General features: G+C 30.9%; 1 protein-coding gene and 1 long non-coding RNA gene across 2 annotated transcripts; one reads left to right on the forward strand and one right to left on the reverse strand.

Annotated features, from left to right (window-relative positions):
• Positions 1-3,976: 3,976 nt before the first annotated feature.
• LOC106455028 (dof zinc finger protein DOF3.1-like) lies at positions 3,977-5,244 on the reverse strand. The gene has a single exon (XM_013897091.3). The coding sequence runs from the start codon at positions 4,710-4,712 to the stop codon at positions 4,110-4,112; it is 603 nt and encodes a 200-aa protein (XP_013752545.1). The 5' UTR covers positions 4,713-5,244; the 3' UTR covers positions 3,977-4,109.
• Positions 5,245-8,868: 3,624 nt separating this feature from the next.
• LOC111214544 lies at positions 8,869-9,429 on the forward strand. The gene is made up of 2 exons (XR_002663932.2): positions 8,869-9,063; positions 9,175-9,429. It is a non-coding gene; the product is annotated as an uncharacterized LOC111214544 (long non-coding RNA).
• The last annotated feature ends 10,416 nt before the right edge of the window (positions 9,430-19,845 follow it).

The raw sequence follows: 19,845 nt of genomic DNA on the forward strand, positions 1-19,845 counted from the left end.
TATAATTTACAAAAAATTAATAAAGGTGCATAAACCCCTAAACCAAAAAAAAACATAAATTCAAATACTAAAATCATAAACTCTAATCACTAAACCCTAACTCAAATATAAACCCTAAACCCAAATATAAACACAAAACCCAAATAGAATGGAACAAAATAAATAACATAGTACATATTGGTGAAACTATAAAATGTCTATGATTGCATGAAAGAAGTTAGTGTTGACCCAACCATACCCCTCACCTTCTAAATACTAAACCCTAAATTCCAGTCACTAAACCCTATCCAAATATACCCTAAACGCTAAACCTAAATAAATAGATTAGCTAAACCCTGATCAAGGAAGTATAAACCCAAATAGAATGTATATAATATGGTTTACTATACCCAAACATTTACTTAGTAAATCTAAACCCTAGGCAAGAACCTATAAACCAAAATCAAATATAAACACAAAACCCAAATAGAATGGAACAAAATAAATAACATAGTACATATTGGTGAAACTATAAAATGTCTATGATTGCATGAAAGAAGTTAACGCTGACCCCAACCATACCCCCCTCACCTTCTAAATACTAAACCCTAAATTCTAGTCACTAATCACCCTAATCACTAAGTATTATAGAAATACTAAAACCACATCCATAATCTTTAAATACTAAACACTATCCCAACTCCTAAATACTATGGCTATCACTAAACCCAAACCTCAACCCCTACCTTCCAAATACTAAACCCTAAATTTAAATCACTAAACCCTAAACCCAAGTATAAACCCTAAACCTAAGTATAAACCCTAAACCCAAGTATAAACCCTAAACCCAAATAGAATGAAACAAAATACATAGTATAGTACATATTGGTGAACAAAATAGAACACTCTTTATTAATCGTCAAATGGAACGATACATGATAGGGTCACCATCAAACCTCAACCCCCACCTTCCAAATACTAAAACCTAAATCTTAATCAATAAATCCTAAACCCAAATATAAACTCTAAACCCAAATAGAATGGAAAAAAAATACATAGTATAGTACTGGTGAAGAAAATAACACCTTCTTTATTAATCATCAACTGGAACGATACATGATAAATACATATAGTAACAGACTATTTTACATTACATAACATGAATAAAACATTCATAATACATATTGTTTTACATTTCTATTCTATACGCATAAAATAGAATAGAACACAATGTTACAAAAATTGTTCATCTTCTCCGATCAATTCAAGGATATTCACAGCGAGAAAGATATGTGTAACTGGCAACATCCGTGAGAATAGTACATGTAACCGCCTCGTAAACCGAAAAGATTAAGGTGATTGAAGGAAGAGTTGACGAACCTTGCGGCGGTGCCGTTTACGTTGTCGGCGACTCCATAGATTTCAGATGCGCAAAGCTTTTTGTCAGTAGCGAAGCGAGTCATTGCAGATGGGCATCTCATAGGCAAAGCTACTCCAGAAATGGTTTTGGTGGTTACACAGTGGATCAAAAATGGAGAAGAAACAACCCACGTTCTACAAGGTATGTGATTCTCCAAAGGCCACGTTGTATGTGTGTAAGGTAAGTATTATTAATTTAGTTTTTTTTAGTTTACAGGTTTTACCGGTTGTGTAAGAGAGCATAGTAGTATTATTATATAAAAGATGCATGGTGTATTGGTGTATTAGGGTATTTAGACATAGAATGAATTATAATTTGTTTGAAGGTTATACAGCCAAATTTCTCTATTAAAAATTTGGTATCTTAGCACTATCTATTGGATCTCTCATATATCTATCTATCAATCTTCCTATTTCCAAAAACAAATTTATTGAACCATGTCAGTAACATTTTCAGAAATTAGGCATATGATCACAATGATACGTATGCATTAAAAAAATAGAGAAGATGTTACGTGTAAATCAACCAATATGATAAGAAAACATGATTTATGAAAAATGTAATATAGAAGGTTATCACTATATTTACTCGGATGTACGAACAATAATACTCATGCATACACTTTTTTGTTATCACTGAAAATCTCTAGGTTTATGTCATAATCTCAAAGCTTGGAATCAGTTTTTAAATTTTCTAATTTAGAAAATAATCAAAGATTGTTAAAACTTTAAACACAGAAAAAAAATTCTCGCATTATTACTAAACTACCAACATTTTAGTCACTCATGTATACAATTTAAACCATCGTTAATTGTTTGTCAAAAACCCATCTTCTTAGCGATTCGAAATTACTCAAATTCAAATCCATCGTGTTCCATCGGTAAGGAACACATCTTATTTTGTGGATCATCATTTTTATCTATGATCTATAAGAGTATTGTATGTTTCTCTCTGATAATACCATCTCAAACCATCCCCATCTCTATCAAACTTTGTAGGATCATCAAAATAAACTTCACCCCATTATATTTAAAATGTGACGCATGTTATATATATCAATCCGTTGGAAATTAAAACCATAGCATAATAGCCATTATCTACGACACATTCGTCAAAGACCATAACACTCACCACTCCTTATGAATGTAGTTGACGTGTTAAACGACTTTGATGATTAGAAAAAATGTTGTAGTAGGTAACAAAATTAACGATGATAAGTCTTAAAGACCAATAAATACAAAATAGCATGAGTACTTAAGTAAAAAAAAATTTGGGAGAAACTATATTTTCCACTTCTTATAAAAATAATAGAATTTTGTTTCTTTCTTAAAGACTTATACTTTTTGTCTTCTTTATATCGAAATATTGAACTAAAACATTTCATCGCTATATATATTGTGAAATAATACGCCATTTTGAACCCAAGAGAACTGGCGACTACTAGTACAAGGATTAGGGAGTCGGTTAATATTTAATATCATGGCTCTAGAGAACCTAGGTACCTAAAGTGATTATAGTACATATAACTACAAATACGAATGTCACATTCCGTAAGAATGTTGTTTATTTGTGTCGGTTCATGCACAATTATTTAATCTAATAATATCGAATAGCATAAGAAGTAAGAACCTATTCTACTGACAGTTTTGAAAAGGGTTTCAATTAATATCGTTTTCAAACTTAATTAACAACTAGGTTAAGATCTGTGCCTTGAACGGAATGAACATTATATATAAAAATAATTTTATATATTATATGTTATTATATATTATGAAATAATAAATATATATTGAATAAGTAAAAGTTATTAACTATTATATATAATTAAACCATAGATCATAAAATTTGAATGTGAGATTTTTAACAGTTTTAGTAATTTATAGTCAGTTTTAAAAATTCAAAATATAACATATACAAAAAATTCTAAAATTTTATTATATGGTTATTGTGATTGTTTAATTTATTTTAATAGTTTAAAATTAAACAAATATGATAGAAAATACACTAATTTTTATCAAATCTTTATTATTCAAAATCATTAATTGTCATATATACTTTAGCCGAATTAGGTAATTCTGTAGTTTTTATTTAAGGAAATTATAAGGAACATTAATAATGAATTTATAGTTAATTTAAAAAAAACTTATTATATAATTAGATGTACCAACTTATTTCTCTAATAATTCTAAAAATCATTCTAGTGATGACACGTTGTTATAAAAAAAATTATAATACTTCTCAAATAATATATTGGGAATAGCTAATGATAAGTAAAATCGTCGGCGAAATACCTCACGGTTCAGAATAAAATAATAATAGCAATGTGATGGCCTTCTCACTCTAGAAAAGGATACCAAAGATCTTTATTAAAAGAATTACACTAACTTGAAAATTCATTTCAAGTTTTGTGGTTAATTCTTTTAGTAACCTTTCTTCATCTTACTATTGAACTTAAATAAGAAAATGAAACTGAACATCTCCTTATAATACACACAAGATTAGTATTTTAAGAAACCTAAAGAACAAAAGGAAGTAAGAACTAGTAAATAAAGTTCAGTTGCAAAAAAAAAAAACCACTAGTAAAAAAAAGAGTTATTAACCAAAATGACATAACATGTCATTTCATCGAACCTGTTCATTGTCTACGTGGCACATAAAATCAGTTTTACAGCATCATAATGATTTACCAACATACCCTCTACTTTCTTCTTCAGTTTTTCTCCACTCTGTTCAAAGCCAGATCAGTCCACGGGTTACCACCACCACCACCACCTCCTCCTCCATTACCCGCTTCGCTCCTCCTCAAACCCATACCCGGATCCCAACCCGACCCGTCGAGAATGATCCCGCCTAGACCCAGCTGCATATTCGACGCCAAAAGCGAGCTGAAACTCCCACCACCACCACCCATCTCCATACCTTTCACGTCTTGGTCTCCGATCGGAAACCCGTACAACATCCGGGTCGGATCCGTATCGGGTTTGTTCCCGGTTTGTGAATAATGATCGGGATTGGTGTTCTTGGTCTTCTTGTTGTTGGAAGGAGAAGTAGGGGATGAGGTCGATCGTTTTGCGTTCTTGCGAGTACCACCGCCGACGGGGACGTTACGGAGAGCCCCGCCTTTGGTCCAGTAACGACGGCAGCTTTTGCAAAAGTGACGTGGCTGTGACAGGTTGTAGTTGTTGTAGTAACAGAATTTCGTGTTTGGTGAGTCACAGCGAGGACAGTTTAGCTGTTCTTGAACCGGAAACTGCGGTTGTTGTTGTTGTTGTTTCGCCATCATCGACTGGTAATAAGCTGCTGGATCCTGCATTTCTTCTTCTCCTTTCACGAAATAAAACTTTCTTTTTTCTTTTTCTTTTTAATCAGATTCCGAAAAAAGAAAAACAGAGTCTTTACACAACCAAAAAAGATCGAATCTTGGAGATGGTAGATTGCAGTTTAAGACTGGTTAAAGAGTTAGCGAAGAGGGAGTGATGGGTCTCGAGCTTTTATAGAGAGAGGAAGTGATTCTTGACACATATAAAAGACAAAACTAACACTTTCTCTCTCTAGACAGAGAACTGGAGCAGAGCAGAGCAGAGCAGATCAGAGGAAGAGGGAAGGAGAAGAGTGTTGGGATAAAGTCTAAACGACTAGAAGACAAGCTTTGGGAGCTGTGGTGTGTGACCTGTCTTATAGGGCAACCCAAATACAAAGATTAGTGGCTTCTGTAATCTTCTTCCTTTGATTATTGTTTTGTGATTAATTATTAAATGTGTATTCGTTTATGATTAGATGACAAGAGTGTGGCGTTGAAAATTCACGTTGACTTGTTCACTTCTAACTAATACCATCGTAGAGTTTTTTTTGTTTGATCTCATTTTGTCGGAGGGATCAAAAATAATTTGAATTTGCTTAAGAGAATTTGGCAAAATATATATAAAACGAAAACTCATTTGTCCCATTAAACATTACATAATTTAAATTATAGGATATATAAGTTAAGGACAATTATGTCAGATAGACATTTATAAATTTTTGTCAAAAAAATAGAACTTAAAAATTAAAATGATCAAAATAACATTTTTTATTTTCAAATTTTTAATTTTTTTTTATTTTTTAAAATTTGAAATTCTATTCTCAAAACCCACTCTTCATCTCTAAACTCTAAACCCTCAACCTTAAACCCTAAACCCTACCTCTTAACTCTAAACTCTAATGTCTAGATTAATTAACCCTAGGGGTATAAGTGAATATTTACTTCTTTTGATAAAACATTTAACTCTATTTTGGTCATATTTATTTTAAGGCCTATATTTGTGACAAAAACATTTTTAAGTCTATCTTAGAAAATTTCTCTATTATAAATTCTATTTTAAATTTTGAATTTTGAAATTTTTTTATAATCTTCAAAATTATTTATTCCAACCCTATCTCTCCCACAAATCAATTTCCCCAATTCTATTTTTTAGGGTTCGTTACTTTACGGGTTCGACTGGTGACCATTCTGGAATCAAAAGGAACGAATAGAAAAGAAACATAAAGGAATAAAATTGCAGAAATGAAAAGGATTAGTTGTTCCTTCTCAAATTTAACAAGGAATATATTTTTGTTTTTTATTTTTTTATAAAAAAAAGAAATGGTAGGGAATGAGAAAAAAAAAAATTCCTTATAAATGGTGATATTTTTTAGGAACGTTAAGGGAATACATTATTATTCGCCGTTCTCTAGTCATTATTCATACATGTTTTAGGAATTGAGGTTTTTAGAGACTAGGGTCGGGTGAAGATCGGGTTTTCAAGTGGGTTTGGTTATGTTAAAAATGAGTTTATTTTGGTTCCATGCTGGTTCATCCAAGTAAACCATTAAATTCGATGGTATGGAAAAAAAAATTTGATCTTTGTAATTAGGAGATATAGGATTTGAACTTCTATATTGTGGGAAAATAGAACGGGTCAAAAATCTGTGTGTATCTAGTGATATATGATACTTCTCAGGAGAAATAGATCATCACCCCTCAATTGTTAGACAAACTTCATTATCAAGTTTTCTTATGTTGTGTATCATTTACACAATTATCTCTTTTATTTTAATGGAAACATGTAAACATCCGATCGTATCTAAAAGATCAAAGATTAGAACTTTTACATTATAAATTGGAAAGAAACAATGTTAGAAAAAAAGGTTTTTGTATAAATCGAGGGGGTAATAACTTTTGCCAACATATTTGGATACTCCTGTCTTGGTGCCAAGATGTTGTTTGGCTTCATATGTTTAGACAATATCGATTCTACGTATCCCTTTGTTTTCTTATATTTGTTCTTACCTTTAAGCCCCCAAAAACAAACACTACTGCCTTTTCCTTTTCATGGCTAAAAGTCTCTCTACTATTTTTTCTATATTTTGATCTTTACGATCTGCAGAGATCAGTTCTTAGTCTGTATATAGTGGATTCATAGCAAGCGCTCCTTGATGCAAACATTGATCTTTAGCTTTTGCCATGAAAGATTTCGATGAGATATTCAGTGAAAATGTTCCCATATTGAACCAAGCGTTCGTAGCTTGGTGGTAAAGGAGGTACAGCTGTACTGCCCGCCACCCGGGTTCGAGTTTTGGCCACAACGGATTTAACATCCCTTCTGTTGGGGCGCTGGACCCCTTTCGGGGGGATAGTTGGGAATGTGGCTGCCCAGATACCAGAGTTATCAAAAAAAAAAAAAAAAATGTTCCCATATTGTTGAACTGTCAACAAAGAGTTTGTAACATTTTTTTTGTATATATAACTCCGTTTAATTTCAATATCTTCACGCCGATTTCAATAACTTTTATTCTCAAACATTTTTCTTGTTAGAGAATTCGCATTTTATTTCTTGATTTAGAACATATATAATAAAGAAGACGTCAAACAAAAGACAACAAAAACAGTTGTTCTCTCCCGCCCATTGTCCAATGAGTTTTCTCATCCATGCACAGTCCTTACATATAGTACATTACATCTTAAATTCTTTTTGCTATAAAATATAAATAAAATCAGAAGTAGTTTTTTGATCAAAAATCAGAAGTAGTTAACTAGTTCAGTTAGCAAAAAACCAGACGTGATTAGCATCTAATATTCTTATAACTAGCTAATACTGAAAAAAAATAAACAAGGAGTCCATCATTTCTAAAACCCACTCTGGCTCAAGAATCAGGAGACAAATAGGTAGTTCGCGTTCTTGTGAAGCAAGTATGTGCACTCGATGAAAGAGATCATTACACTCAAAAGTCAAATCGCAGCCGTTGATTATACAATGTTTAGAATAATGAATCAAAGCCGTCCGTGTGTCGAAGGATATTGTCTTAGCGTTAAGCTGCCGTAAGAGCTGACCATTTGGCTGTTTCGTGTGTTCTGTTTCCCCAACACGTGGGACAAACACTCCACTTCCTTCTTGATTCCCCTATCATCGCGTCATTCCTACGGCTACGATTTGTGGCTGCGGCTTGACGCATGGACGGCTTAGATCGAACGTGGCCCTTTCGAATATTTACAACCAAAGTCATATAATGGAGAATGATGTGACACTACAAAAAAAAGACTGTAATACATCACTTAAATTGAATCAGAAAAATAAATGATAGTAATTTGAATTATTTATCAGCAAATGATTCAAAATATGTGTTTTAACATCAATTATAACAAACGATGATACTATTAATTTATTTGACATCACTTTAATGCAATTGATACAAATCTATATTAATTTACATCACTTTTATAAAACTGATAGAAAATATAGGTTTACATCAATTAAATAATCGATACATTCACTAATTTGGATTAACATCACTTATAAAAATGATACAATAGTAACATCATTTCAATAAATGTTGCAAATTTGACATCAATAATAAAATGATACTAACATAATTTTAACTAAAATATTAATATGTGTAGGTATTTCAGTTATGTCGCTTGAATATATTTGATGTTGCAAATTTTATTTTTTACAAATTAAAATACAATATTATCATATGAATTTTATACAGATAAAATCTGTTTATCTGTATATTTAATCTTATAAAGAAAATTTGTATTGCGTTGATATAGAATTTGAATTCATATAATAAATAAGTTAGAAAAATTGATATGTTGAATATTAAAATGATAAATATAGACTAAATGAAGAATTTTAAATCTATATTTAAAAATACTTTTATGCTCATTATAATATAGAATTAATTAAACGAAATAAGTTAGCTAAAAACAGAAATTTACAACTAACGACTTAATTGATAAATATTAGTAGTTAATTTTATAGATTATCTCGTTTGTTTTGTAAATAAAATTGTACACCACTAGATCACCATCAAGATTTTATATACACGTTTGTTACCAAAAAATAGCCATATCTTCTCCTATTTTATCTCAACCACTAACTAGATCACGATCCCTTTTAACTGAATAAAAACAACTGTCTTTTACTTCTTCCTTCTTCTTTTTACAAAGTTTCTATCTTCCACACACACAATTCTTTAACAAATGTTTTCAACACAGTTTGATATGGTTACGGTTTCTTCTAGGAATTAGAATTTACGTTAGAGCAAAGTTTAACAGAGGTTGAATCTGCAGTTCTGAATATATGATACTTTGGAAACTTTCGTGAAAGGCTGCTATTGTTTACGTCAGTACATCATCGGTTAAGGTTAGTCATCAGTAAGAGTCTTCTGGAAACCTTTCTTTTGATTGATTTTGTATACAAAACTCTCTTTTTCTTATATATATGAATCATGATGATGGTAAATTGTTTTTGCAGAAGCATTCAGTAGTTTCAAGTCTAAGGGAACAGAGATTGATGATAAAAATATGGAGAAAGAAAAAAGAAAGAACAAGAATCCAGATTGAAGAAGCTTTCACAGAAAATTATGTTTAATTAATTTTACGATCTTGTTTTCTTATTTTCATCTTCTGCTTTTTTTGTTAGACTTCTCTCTGTATTGTTTTGTTTTGTTAAACTATATTTTCATTGGAAACGTAAAACTCTAATGAAAAATAATTTATTTAATTGATATATTGATGTAAATTTATCTAGTAGTTGAGAAAATAAAATTATCCACGGCGCATAAAACATAATATTTTAAATCAATAATTATAAATAATAAAAATATTATAAAACTTTTGAAATATGATAATTAATTTAATATTAATTATTAATAAATGATATAAAATTTTAAATCAATTATTAATAAATGATATAAAAATTTAAATCAATTATTTAAATTGATGTCAATATTGACATCATTTTTAAAAAACTGATGCAGCTGTTGGCATCACTTTTCACAATTGATACTTAATAACATCAATTACAACAATTGATGAAAATATTTGTATTTTTTACATCAGTTATTAGTAAAATGATACAAATTATTTGCATCACCACTTTCAGAGTCATTTATATAAGTGATTCAAAATTCCTTTACATCATTTATAAGTAATGCAAAAATACAAAATAAATGATGCTAAACAACTCTTTTTTTGTAGTGTGAAGACACATGTTGATTAGTAGCCAAATCGAGTTACTCTATTTCGAATTTTATCTAGTTACGTACATAAAAAAGGTTTTGCTTGAGAAATCTAAGTAAGAATATTGGTTTTGTATATTATTTAACGGTAAATATTCTCGTTGTTACTCGATTTGAAGACCCTTTAATTATGTGTTTTTATAATAAATAAACTAAAACAATATAATTCTTTAGAATAGTTTAGTAGTTAAGCTGGTAGAAACATCTTCCACATGATTCAATCTTCGTATCACATTTGAGAAGGATAATACAAAGTTTTTAAGAACATTATAAATTTAGTGAATTTTCTTATGTATTGAGATCACTGAATTATTTCATTAGTGAAAACATCTTCTTCATCAAATCTTATATAATTCATTGTGTGAATACTATAAGAACTTTTACACTGTAATCTTTTGATGATCTGTTTTATAGGAATGTAGCAAACATCTTTTTTATTTAAAAGAAGCAATAATATGGTGAAAAGAATAGATTTCAACGTATCTGTTTTCTGGTGTCAGTAACTAAAAACAAGAAGATAGTTTTGCCAAAAAATAATAAATAAAACTACGGGTTAATTTGCTCAGTAGCCAAAATCTAAATGAAAATTAAGTATATGGTACTGATTTTAACATATTTAACAAACTAACATTTGTACCACTTGTGAGCCGGTTATACCCGTTTCATCAGTAGGTATCCAGTTAGCAAAGTGGAGAAGTGATGTTTTCTTCCCAAAAATATGGATAAAAGCTAATGAACATTATTCACCATATAAAGACACGTGAAGCTATCCACGTAACATTTTTAGTTACCGCATACGTATTATAGATGATGGAACTGATAGTGCAAATTTAAATGATGAATGGAACGAGGCAAGGTTTGGATGTCTGAGACTCTACTGATCGTGTCTGAAACGAATCGAAAAGCACAAACAAACCGAAAGGTGCAAACACATGGCTTGAAAGTTCATGAATCTGCTGTTCCATACAACTGACATAGTATAGAACACCAAACTATCATCAACCCCTAAATAATAAACTCATCTCAACTTCACCCCCAACCTCTAAATATTAAACTCTAAACCCTAATCACTAAATCCTAAACTTCTAATCTTTACATAGTAAACCCTCCCACAACCACTAAATACTACATCCAAACCCCTAATTAATAAATTTAAACCCTAATCAATAAATTTTAAACCCAAATATAACCTATAACTATTGAAATAGTATAGGACTTCAACCTAACTTCTAATCCCTACGTAATAAACCCTCCCATACTACAGTCAAACCCCTAATTAGTAAATCTAAACCCTAACCAGTAAACTATAAACCCAAATATAACATATGAATACAATTCATAAATACGAATCTCTAAACCTTAATGATTGAAACCTAATCACTAAATTATAAACCAAAATATAAATCATAAACCTAAGTGTAGACTCTAATCCCAAACAGAATGGAACAAAATACGTAGCATATAGTATATATTGGTGAAATTATGAAACATTGAAACATATATGATTGCATGGAATAAATGAATGTTGACCCCAACCATACTTCTCACCTACTAAATACAAAACCCAAAATCATAAGCACCAAACTTTAAACCCAAATATAAACCCTAAACCCAAATAAAATAAAACTTTAAACCCAAATATGAACCCTAAATTCAAGTATAAACCAACTTTAATCACTAAACCCTTATTCAAATATAAACCTAACCCAAATATAAATTCTAAACCCAAATAGAATGGAACAAAATAAATGACATAGTATTTACTGGTGAAGTTATGAAAGGTTTATGATTGCATGAAAGAAGTTAATGTTAACTCCAACTATACCCCTTCGCCTTCTAAAAACGAAACACTAAACTATAATCACTAAACCCTAACTAAGTATAAAATCTAAACTCAAATATCAAAATATAAAAAGTACATAATATTATGTAATATTAAATTGTATTATGTAATATTAAACTATACAATATAGATCATAGTGTGATTTTTGCGGGTTCAAAAACATGTAACGAGAATTTTTAAAAATTAAGAACTATAATTCTAAACAAAGTAGAGCACTTTTTAGTAATCATCAAATGAAATGGAATATAATAAAATAGTATAGTAACAGAATACATACACTTCATCTTCTCCAATCAACTTTGTTGCAGACGCCACACGAGTCTTTGAAACTCTATTATCCACCACAATCCTTCACCATCAACATAGACAATCTAATTTCATCAACAATCCCACAAATCAGAGAAGGAAAAGAGGCTTGGGTTGCTCTTTCTCGCCACTTCAACTATAACAACGTCATCTCGCAAGCGATTTCAGAAGCGGAGATGATGTCCCCTTTGCAACACACTTCGAGAAGGAGAATAAACTATGTGAGAGTATGTGATTTTGTAATGGACACGGAAATTTTTTGGAACCTAACATTATTAATTTAATTTTTTTTTTACTTGCAGGTTTTACCGGTTGCAAGCAAGGGTAATATGGCAATATTATATAAAAAGCACAAGAAACAGTGAAAAAGTAGGGTAATTGGTTAGTCAATGAATTTTTAATTGTTTGAAGGTTATACACCTCAATTACCCTAAAACTTAATAAAACATGCATATGGACAAAATAAAAATAAACTATTTATATATATGTTATATTTAAATCTTAATTCTAAAATAGTTTCAAGTTGTGGAAACATCTTTCGTCCAACGGTTTGACTAAGAATTCATTAATGCTTATTACACCAGAAGATCTGGATTTCAAACTTTAGAAAATGTGGAATTATGCGAATTAATGGAAAAAAATGCTTACAAGAGATATGCAGCATGGCGATGACCCAAGAAATAACGTCAAACATGGATCTCATATGATAGCTCAGATAATATAATCAGGTGTGAATTCTCATAAGACAAGTAAAATTGTCGGTTGTAAAATCTTCTCTAATGTTTTTCATAGTTTGTAAATTATCCAGTAGAAATAGTTCCAAGAATATTTCTGAAAGAAACAACTCCCTCAATTTTTCTTCTAATCGGATTTCCCTTCTTCTGGTTCTTGTCCAACATTTTTAACTTAATCCAGACAAAACACAAGTAAAATCTTCTAAAGAGAAAAATGGGCGAACTAGCTTTTAACTCTTGTATAATGAAGAAAAGAGAATCATTACCAGTAATATTGCTACGTCCAGCCATTTCTTCAATTTAAAAAGAGTCAAAGATGATACAAACAAAAGAGAGAAAGAGAGAGCATATAAAGGAGTTTAGTTGTGTGATAAGAAGATGCTGATGATGTTGTCATCTCTGATCATTCAGTTTCACAAGTAGCCAAAGCTTCTTTCTCGATTTGAGGATGTTTCCTTTTTTCTTCAAGCATAGTACATGTACAAACTGTTGGCCGCAAGCAAGCTATGGAGTTTTCTGTTGGATGCCATGCAAGATGCAGCAACTTGGTTGTATGGTCAAAAGAATTACCATTCGCATCACCTTCAGGACTCTCTGCTCCTGTTTTCCCAAATTTTTAAAGTATTCATATATGCTCAATTAATCTTCTGCTAAAGAAAAAAGGATACAATTCACTGGCCTCTTTTAACCACACATGTTATACTGCTTAATGATAGTCTTGATGGCCTCGCGGGAGTTGTGACTTATCTCCTATAAGTTCAACAACATATTCTATTTGATCAACTCTTTGAAAAAATGAGAGAGAAGATTCATTTTGACAGCACCAGTTTGTTACCTCATAGGGTTTCTTCTTACTTCCAAGGTTATAGTTTCAGTACTTCCCGGGGAAACACCAAACACTCAGAAGAGATTGCTGGAGTATTATTCGAGAACAATCTTAATTACAATATAAATTCAAAGAAATTGATGTGGATTTCAAACATACCTGTAAGGACCTGTAGCCACTCCTCACTTAAACAACACTCGAACTTATCGAAGATATATAGAATCATTTTCATATTAATCACAAAGCTGGAGATGGCCACAGAAAAGTAATCATCAGTTTATGCTGATGCAACTCTTTCAAAAACCTTTGGTCTTAAATGTTCATGAACCTGGAACGTTGATAGTGGACCCGAGTCCATGTTGATGTCCCATAACTGACATGTAAAAACATAACCATGATTTCAGTAAGCGCATGGCACATAACCAATTCCAAGATAACATATGTCGTCAAATGCACCAATCAAATTCGTAAACGTATGGACCTTAAGCATCATATAATCACAGCTAAGTATATCTCTTCCTCCTTTCGCAAATTTGACGTCTAAGACTGAAGCAATTATCTCCGTGAAAAATTATATAGAAGCTGGTGTCGATGTGTCCTCAAACCTACAAAAAAACAAGCAATGTTAGACCTGTGATGTTGCAACAAGTCATAAAAACACTACAAAAGAGAATTTGGTTTCTTTTCTGTTTGCCATACAACTATGTAGGTCTCAAGACTTACAATTTGGAATGTGAGTCACATAAAGCTGATTGTCGCAGATCAATCAGGCGAATTGAACCTTCAAACTGCTATACGATAAGGTATTGCAATGAGTAGGATGAAACACGGCTGATGTGATAACCTCTGCAACAATGAATAGTGTAAAACATTGCAGCTCTAGTAACCAAGTTTGATAATCCCATTTCGAAGGGAAAAAATTTGCAGCGTAACAGTTACATCTTCCATATTAGCAGGCTTGACGTCAACAATGTTAAAACTTTGATTGCTTCTCTCCAGGTTCCAAAGATTAATCCGCAAATCATCAGCAGAAATAAATGTCTCCCCGTCACTTGAAATTTGGTAGTAAAATCACCAAGAGAAAAACATGATTAATGCAAATAAGGGGAATGAAAGAAACAATGTGACCAAATGAATGGAACAACTACCTATTGTTTGAGATTGAATAGATATGATAATCATGAGCATGGGTGTACACTCTCCGACATCTAGTCACAGGGCTAGTCTCAAGCTAGTAGTTACCTGTAAGTTGTAAGTGCTTAGAGATCATGCATTCAACTTGAAGTTCTTACTGAAACTAAGATCATCTAGGCAAACCACAAACGGTAAAGAGAGAACAGAAAGTAGTCAAGCGTCAACTCTACCGCAGGTAGCTGCATCGATGGGATGTCTCCAGTCGGAAATGAGTAGTCATTGTCTTTAGATATATAAGAATATAAAAGCATTGTGTTTAGATATTCAGCATAAAAGGTAAATGAAAAACAATATCTAAAGAGACAATCATAGAACAAGACCTAGATACATAAACCTCTCAAATTTATCTAACGTATATCCATCTATTCGTTACATTCATGATGTATAACCATTTAAATATGATAACAATTACAACCAACATTCTAAAGACTGTTCGTGAAAGGCCAAGACACACACACATGTAGTGTAGACAGATCCTATCAAATCATTCAGAGGCGAGTCACGAAATAAAGGAATTTTCTCACCTTCCAAAACTTGATGTTTTTATCATTTGTTGAAAAGAGAAAAAGAGCACCATTGGCTGTTTGAGACAATCTAATTAGGTTTTGTTTCTCCTCTATCTTCAAACTCTTGAGGTAATCAAACAGGTAGACAAGGTTCAGAGCATGAAAAGCCAAATCAAAGGTATAAACCTATTGTTGCAGGGACTGGGCAAAGAAAGTAAAAGACTTACCTCAGGTTCATGACTTTGAAACTCAGTTTTATAACGAAACTCCGGGTGTCTTACTGGATAGTCTGTTCCTTCGAGATCTTTCATGGCTCCACTGGCCTGTGAATAGCATCACAACATCAGAAAACATAAATATCTCATCTTTGCATCTTCTATATACTAAATCACAAGTCATTCAATCAATAATAATATGACACATCATCTATATCTAAAAGTAAAAATAATTAAAATTAACATAAAATAGACAACAAACAATTATACAACCTAAGAAAACAAGAAGTAGTCTCTTATATACTAAAGCACAAGTCACTTGGGCAATCAAATTTTGACATGTGTTTTATGCTTTAAAAAAAAAGATAAAAATGAAAAATTTCAGAATTTATAAAATTAATTTAATTAAAATTAAGCTAAATAACTGTTCCAAAAGAACTCCACGGGACTGCAAAAAAAAAAGAACTCCACTGGGACCACGATCCCTCATTTCATGGCACTATTTCAACTGCTTCATGTTCTATATAATTTCCAAGTTATTGTTTTTTGGGAAAATTGCCAAAAGAGAACAAAAAAAACAAAGTTATTGTCCCATTGGTATAAAACCAATTTTGTCTATTATTTTTCTTTTTTACCCGTTGTATTTCTGAAAACTTATGAAATAATAATTTTGTGAATCAAAAAAACTATTAAAAATATAAACAATTAATAAAACATCAATATACACAAGCTGATAATTTTCTTTTGTTCAAAAACTTGGTAAATAAGATTTTTAAAATACGTTCTACTAAAAGTAGAATGCGTCTTCTACAAAAAATGGTATAATAGAAAATGGTTTCTAAAATAAACACGTTCATCTACTTCTTTTAGAACGTCCATTTTACTATTTACTAAATTTCTAAAAAAGAAGAATGTGCATTCTACTAATCGTAAAGGTATCCACTTTCCTTCCGAATGCATCTTCTACTTTTATAAAGTATTCTAAATTTCGAAGAATATGTATTCTACAATGTACTCTTACGTCTACTCAAAGTAGAAAGTGTATTCAGAATTTTTATCATTCTTCTAAACTTTTAGAAGTCGCCTTCAACGGATAAGAATACCTAATTTTTTGCGAAAATTAATGAAATTTCAGTTAAGAAAATATTCTAAAAATCTCCTAAAAATATTCTAACTTCCTACAACGTGTTATGGTCGATTTTACTTGAAAAAATTAAAAAAAAAATGATTCTCCCTTCTATTCTTCATCAATCTATGGTTTTTCCATAGTTTTTTCTTTTGATTTTTCTCACAAACTCTTGTTCTCTATGATGCATATCTATACCTTTTTTCTTTTTTTGTTTTCAATTGCCTTGTTTTTTTTTCGTTTTTTTATTAACTTTTTTTTTTATTCAAATTAAGTTTTAAATTGTGTTTAATTAGATTAAATATAGGGTTAGTTTTGGAATTATGAGAAAAATTATACTATTGAGACAACTTCACGTTGGTTTTATACCAAAGGAACAACAACCTTGTTTTTTTGTTTTCTTTTAGTAATTTTCCCTTGTTTTTTATCTATCTTCTCTTTTATTAAGATCAATCGTTTCATCTGTCATCATTTTCTACATTTGAATGTAGAAACAAAAATCAATAGAGCTTTAAGACTACCTTTTTATTCAAATTCATTTTGTTCTGCTTCTCAAAATAATACTCTCTTATTTCTTTTTTATATGATTCATCTTAAAGTTTTTTATGGTTAGATAAATGTCTACTCCGACAGCTTGGTGTAATCAATGCCTTGTAGGATTCTTGAATCTATAAAAAACGCGTTCTTTCTCTTCTCACTTCCCCACTTTTCTTCTTTCATTTCTCTCTTTCTTTTATTTGCAGCTTGAGCTTGCCATTGTGATCTTTGCTTCTCCACTTGGTTAACTCTTCAAGCTTCTGGTGCAAAGCAAGTTTTTTTTTTTTCTGTTTTATTAGAATTAATTTACACTTTACGTTGAAGTTTTGTGAGCTCTCATGTATTTAAAATTTTCTGTTATGGCTTACTAATTATTGCAGGGTTTACCAGCTAATTAATATACGTCAAGTTTAATGTTGATGGTTAACCAATAACTAAAGCTGACTCTACCTCTCTGCAATGGACAACTACATCAAACATTCCATACCTACTTTGATGAATCATATGTTCACCAAGGTTAGTTAGCTGAGATCAGGAACCAATGGTCTCTTACTTAACGTGAAAGTCATCACTCAAGAAGATGGTGACGCAGATAGTACATGTGTATAAATATTTTCTTTTGTAAATGACCATGTATGTAATGCATATAAGGAATGTGTACACGTGGATATTGTAAAAATGTTGTACATGAGGGTCTTAGAACATTTTGTGTACATGTAGATATTCTTTTGACTGTACATATGTGAAAATAAATAGAAAATGGATCAACGGATTTGTAAGTCTCTACACCGATAATTATATTTCTTGTACCTCACACGTGAATATTTTGTATGTTCCTTTGTTGACCTCTATTTGTGTAGGAATATACACACAACATTTGATTATAACTAAAATTTCATGTTTGCGTCTAGACACCTTTGTTGGAAATGTTCTGATATGCTCATGATAAAAAAAAATGTTTTACTATAACCATGTACAATGTGTATAAAATGGAAAGGAAGTGTTCTTATGGATTTAGTAGACAAGCACTAAGCTAAAAAAGCTGATGAATCTGAACAAAGTTCTTATCATGTATGCACGAGGCTCTATAATCGTGTGATATGTGTATAGGATGGAGAAACGAGACTGGCTAATTAGGTGTACATGTAATTTTTTGTTAAACGATGTACATGTGGATGTTTATAGAACAGTATACACGTCAATCGTGTACATGTGGATAGTCAAAATTATGTGTACACATAGATACCCAAACTACACTCTTGCAAAATTTATACTTACACATTTTATACACACCTTTAAACGAAATTGAATACTAATAAAGGAATTTTGGATATCTATGAATCCAAAAATTCTTGTAAATACAATTAAACAAAATTGTGATTTTAATGGAAGATTAAAACATTGGCTAATTTAGCGTGGGAACACCAAAATCACACATAGGGTCGTGTCATCTTTGAACCTGACAGAACCCAGAGAACTTCCGCCGCACTTTGTCGAAGAGTTGTCGCAGTCTTGTCCCAATCCCTCATGATTCACGTCGTCTGCCTTCAGTCATGGCTGAGACGGAGATTGAGCCGTAGCGGAGTAACATTGGGTCTTTTTGACACTGTCTGTTCGCCTTCGTTTGTCTATATCGTTCAGGGTCGTGTCGGTTTCTGGTCTTTTTCTCATGGTGGTTCTTGCAGGAGAAGGAAAGTGGAAATGGAGAAGATTGAGCTTTAGGGATTATAAGTATCATTACTTCTTTTGTTTGGCTAGAAATCGATAAAGTGACAACAGTATGAGTTTTTTTATTTTAAAAAATAAAATAAAAAAGAAACTAAAGTTAGACACATAAACCAAGACTAGTGGAAAAAGTTAGAAAGATAATGCTTTAGTTAGGAAAAAGTACATTAGTAACCTAAAGTGACTCAGAGTGATATTATGTTCCAAAAAAAAAAAAAAAAACAAAAAAGACTCAGAGTGATATTAAAATCTTAAAAGTGACCTTCAATGTAAACAACTTTAAAAAAATTGCATCACCCTATCCCACTAAAATTATTTATATTACATATTATTAATAAAAATTATCATTTAAAACTAAATAAAATAATTAAGAATTAAATAAATTTATAAAATAATTTTTATTTTATATATTAATATTTTTTTAAAGAATTTTAAGTGATAAATAAGAAAATGATGAGCTTTTTCTGTGTCCAAATGAAATGAAACAAATCTATATTTATAAAGTAAGGAAAATGATGAATTTTGATATAAAAATTATATATATAATTATAATTATATGCAATAATTAATGTTAAATAATTGAGATGAAAAATAAGTTAGAAAATGTGAGCATCCAATCAGTTTCTTGCACTTGTTTTATTCATCTATTTGCGTTGTAATTAAAATTTGAGAGACAAACTTAATATTATCGTCCAATCAACATTTGTCACGTCATATAGAAAATTCCATGTGTTTTTTTTCAATGTTGTTGATAAGTTTCAACATTAAATTTGCCACATCATGTATTTCACTTTTACAAAAAACCATTGTAAATTTATCAGCAGTTGATAAATCTTATATTGTAACTTGTATGTAGTCTTAGAAAACTCCTATGAATGAGTTTCTAACCATTG

Source organism: Brassica napus, chromosome A1 (assembly GCF_020379485.1).
Source record: "Brassica napus cultivar Da-Ae chromosome A1, Da-Ae, whole genome shotgun sequence".
NCBI lineage: Eukaryota > Viridiplantae > Streptophyta > Magnoliopsida > Brassicales > Brassicaceae > Brassica > Brassica napus.

Coding starts and splice junctions, on each gene's coding strand:
- LOC106455028 (XM_013897091.3), bottom strand. CDS start 4,712: ATGCAGGATCCAGCAGCTTATTACCAGTCGATGATGGCGAAACAACAA.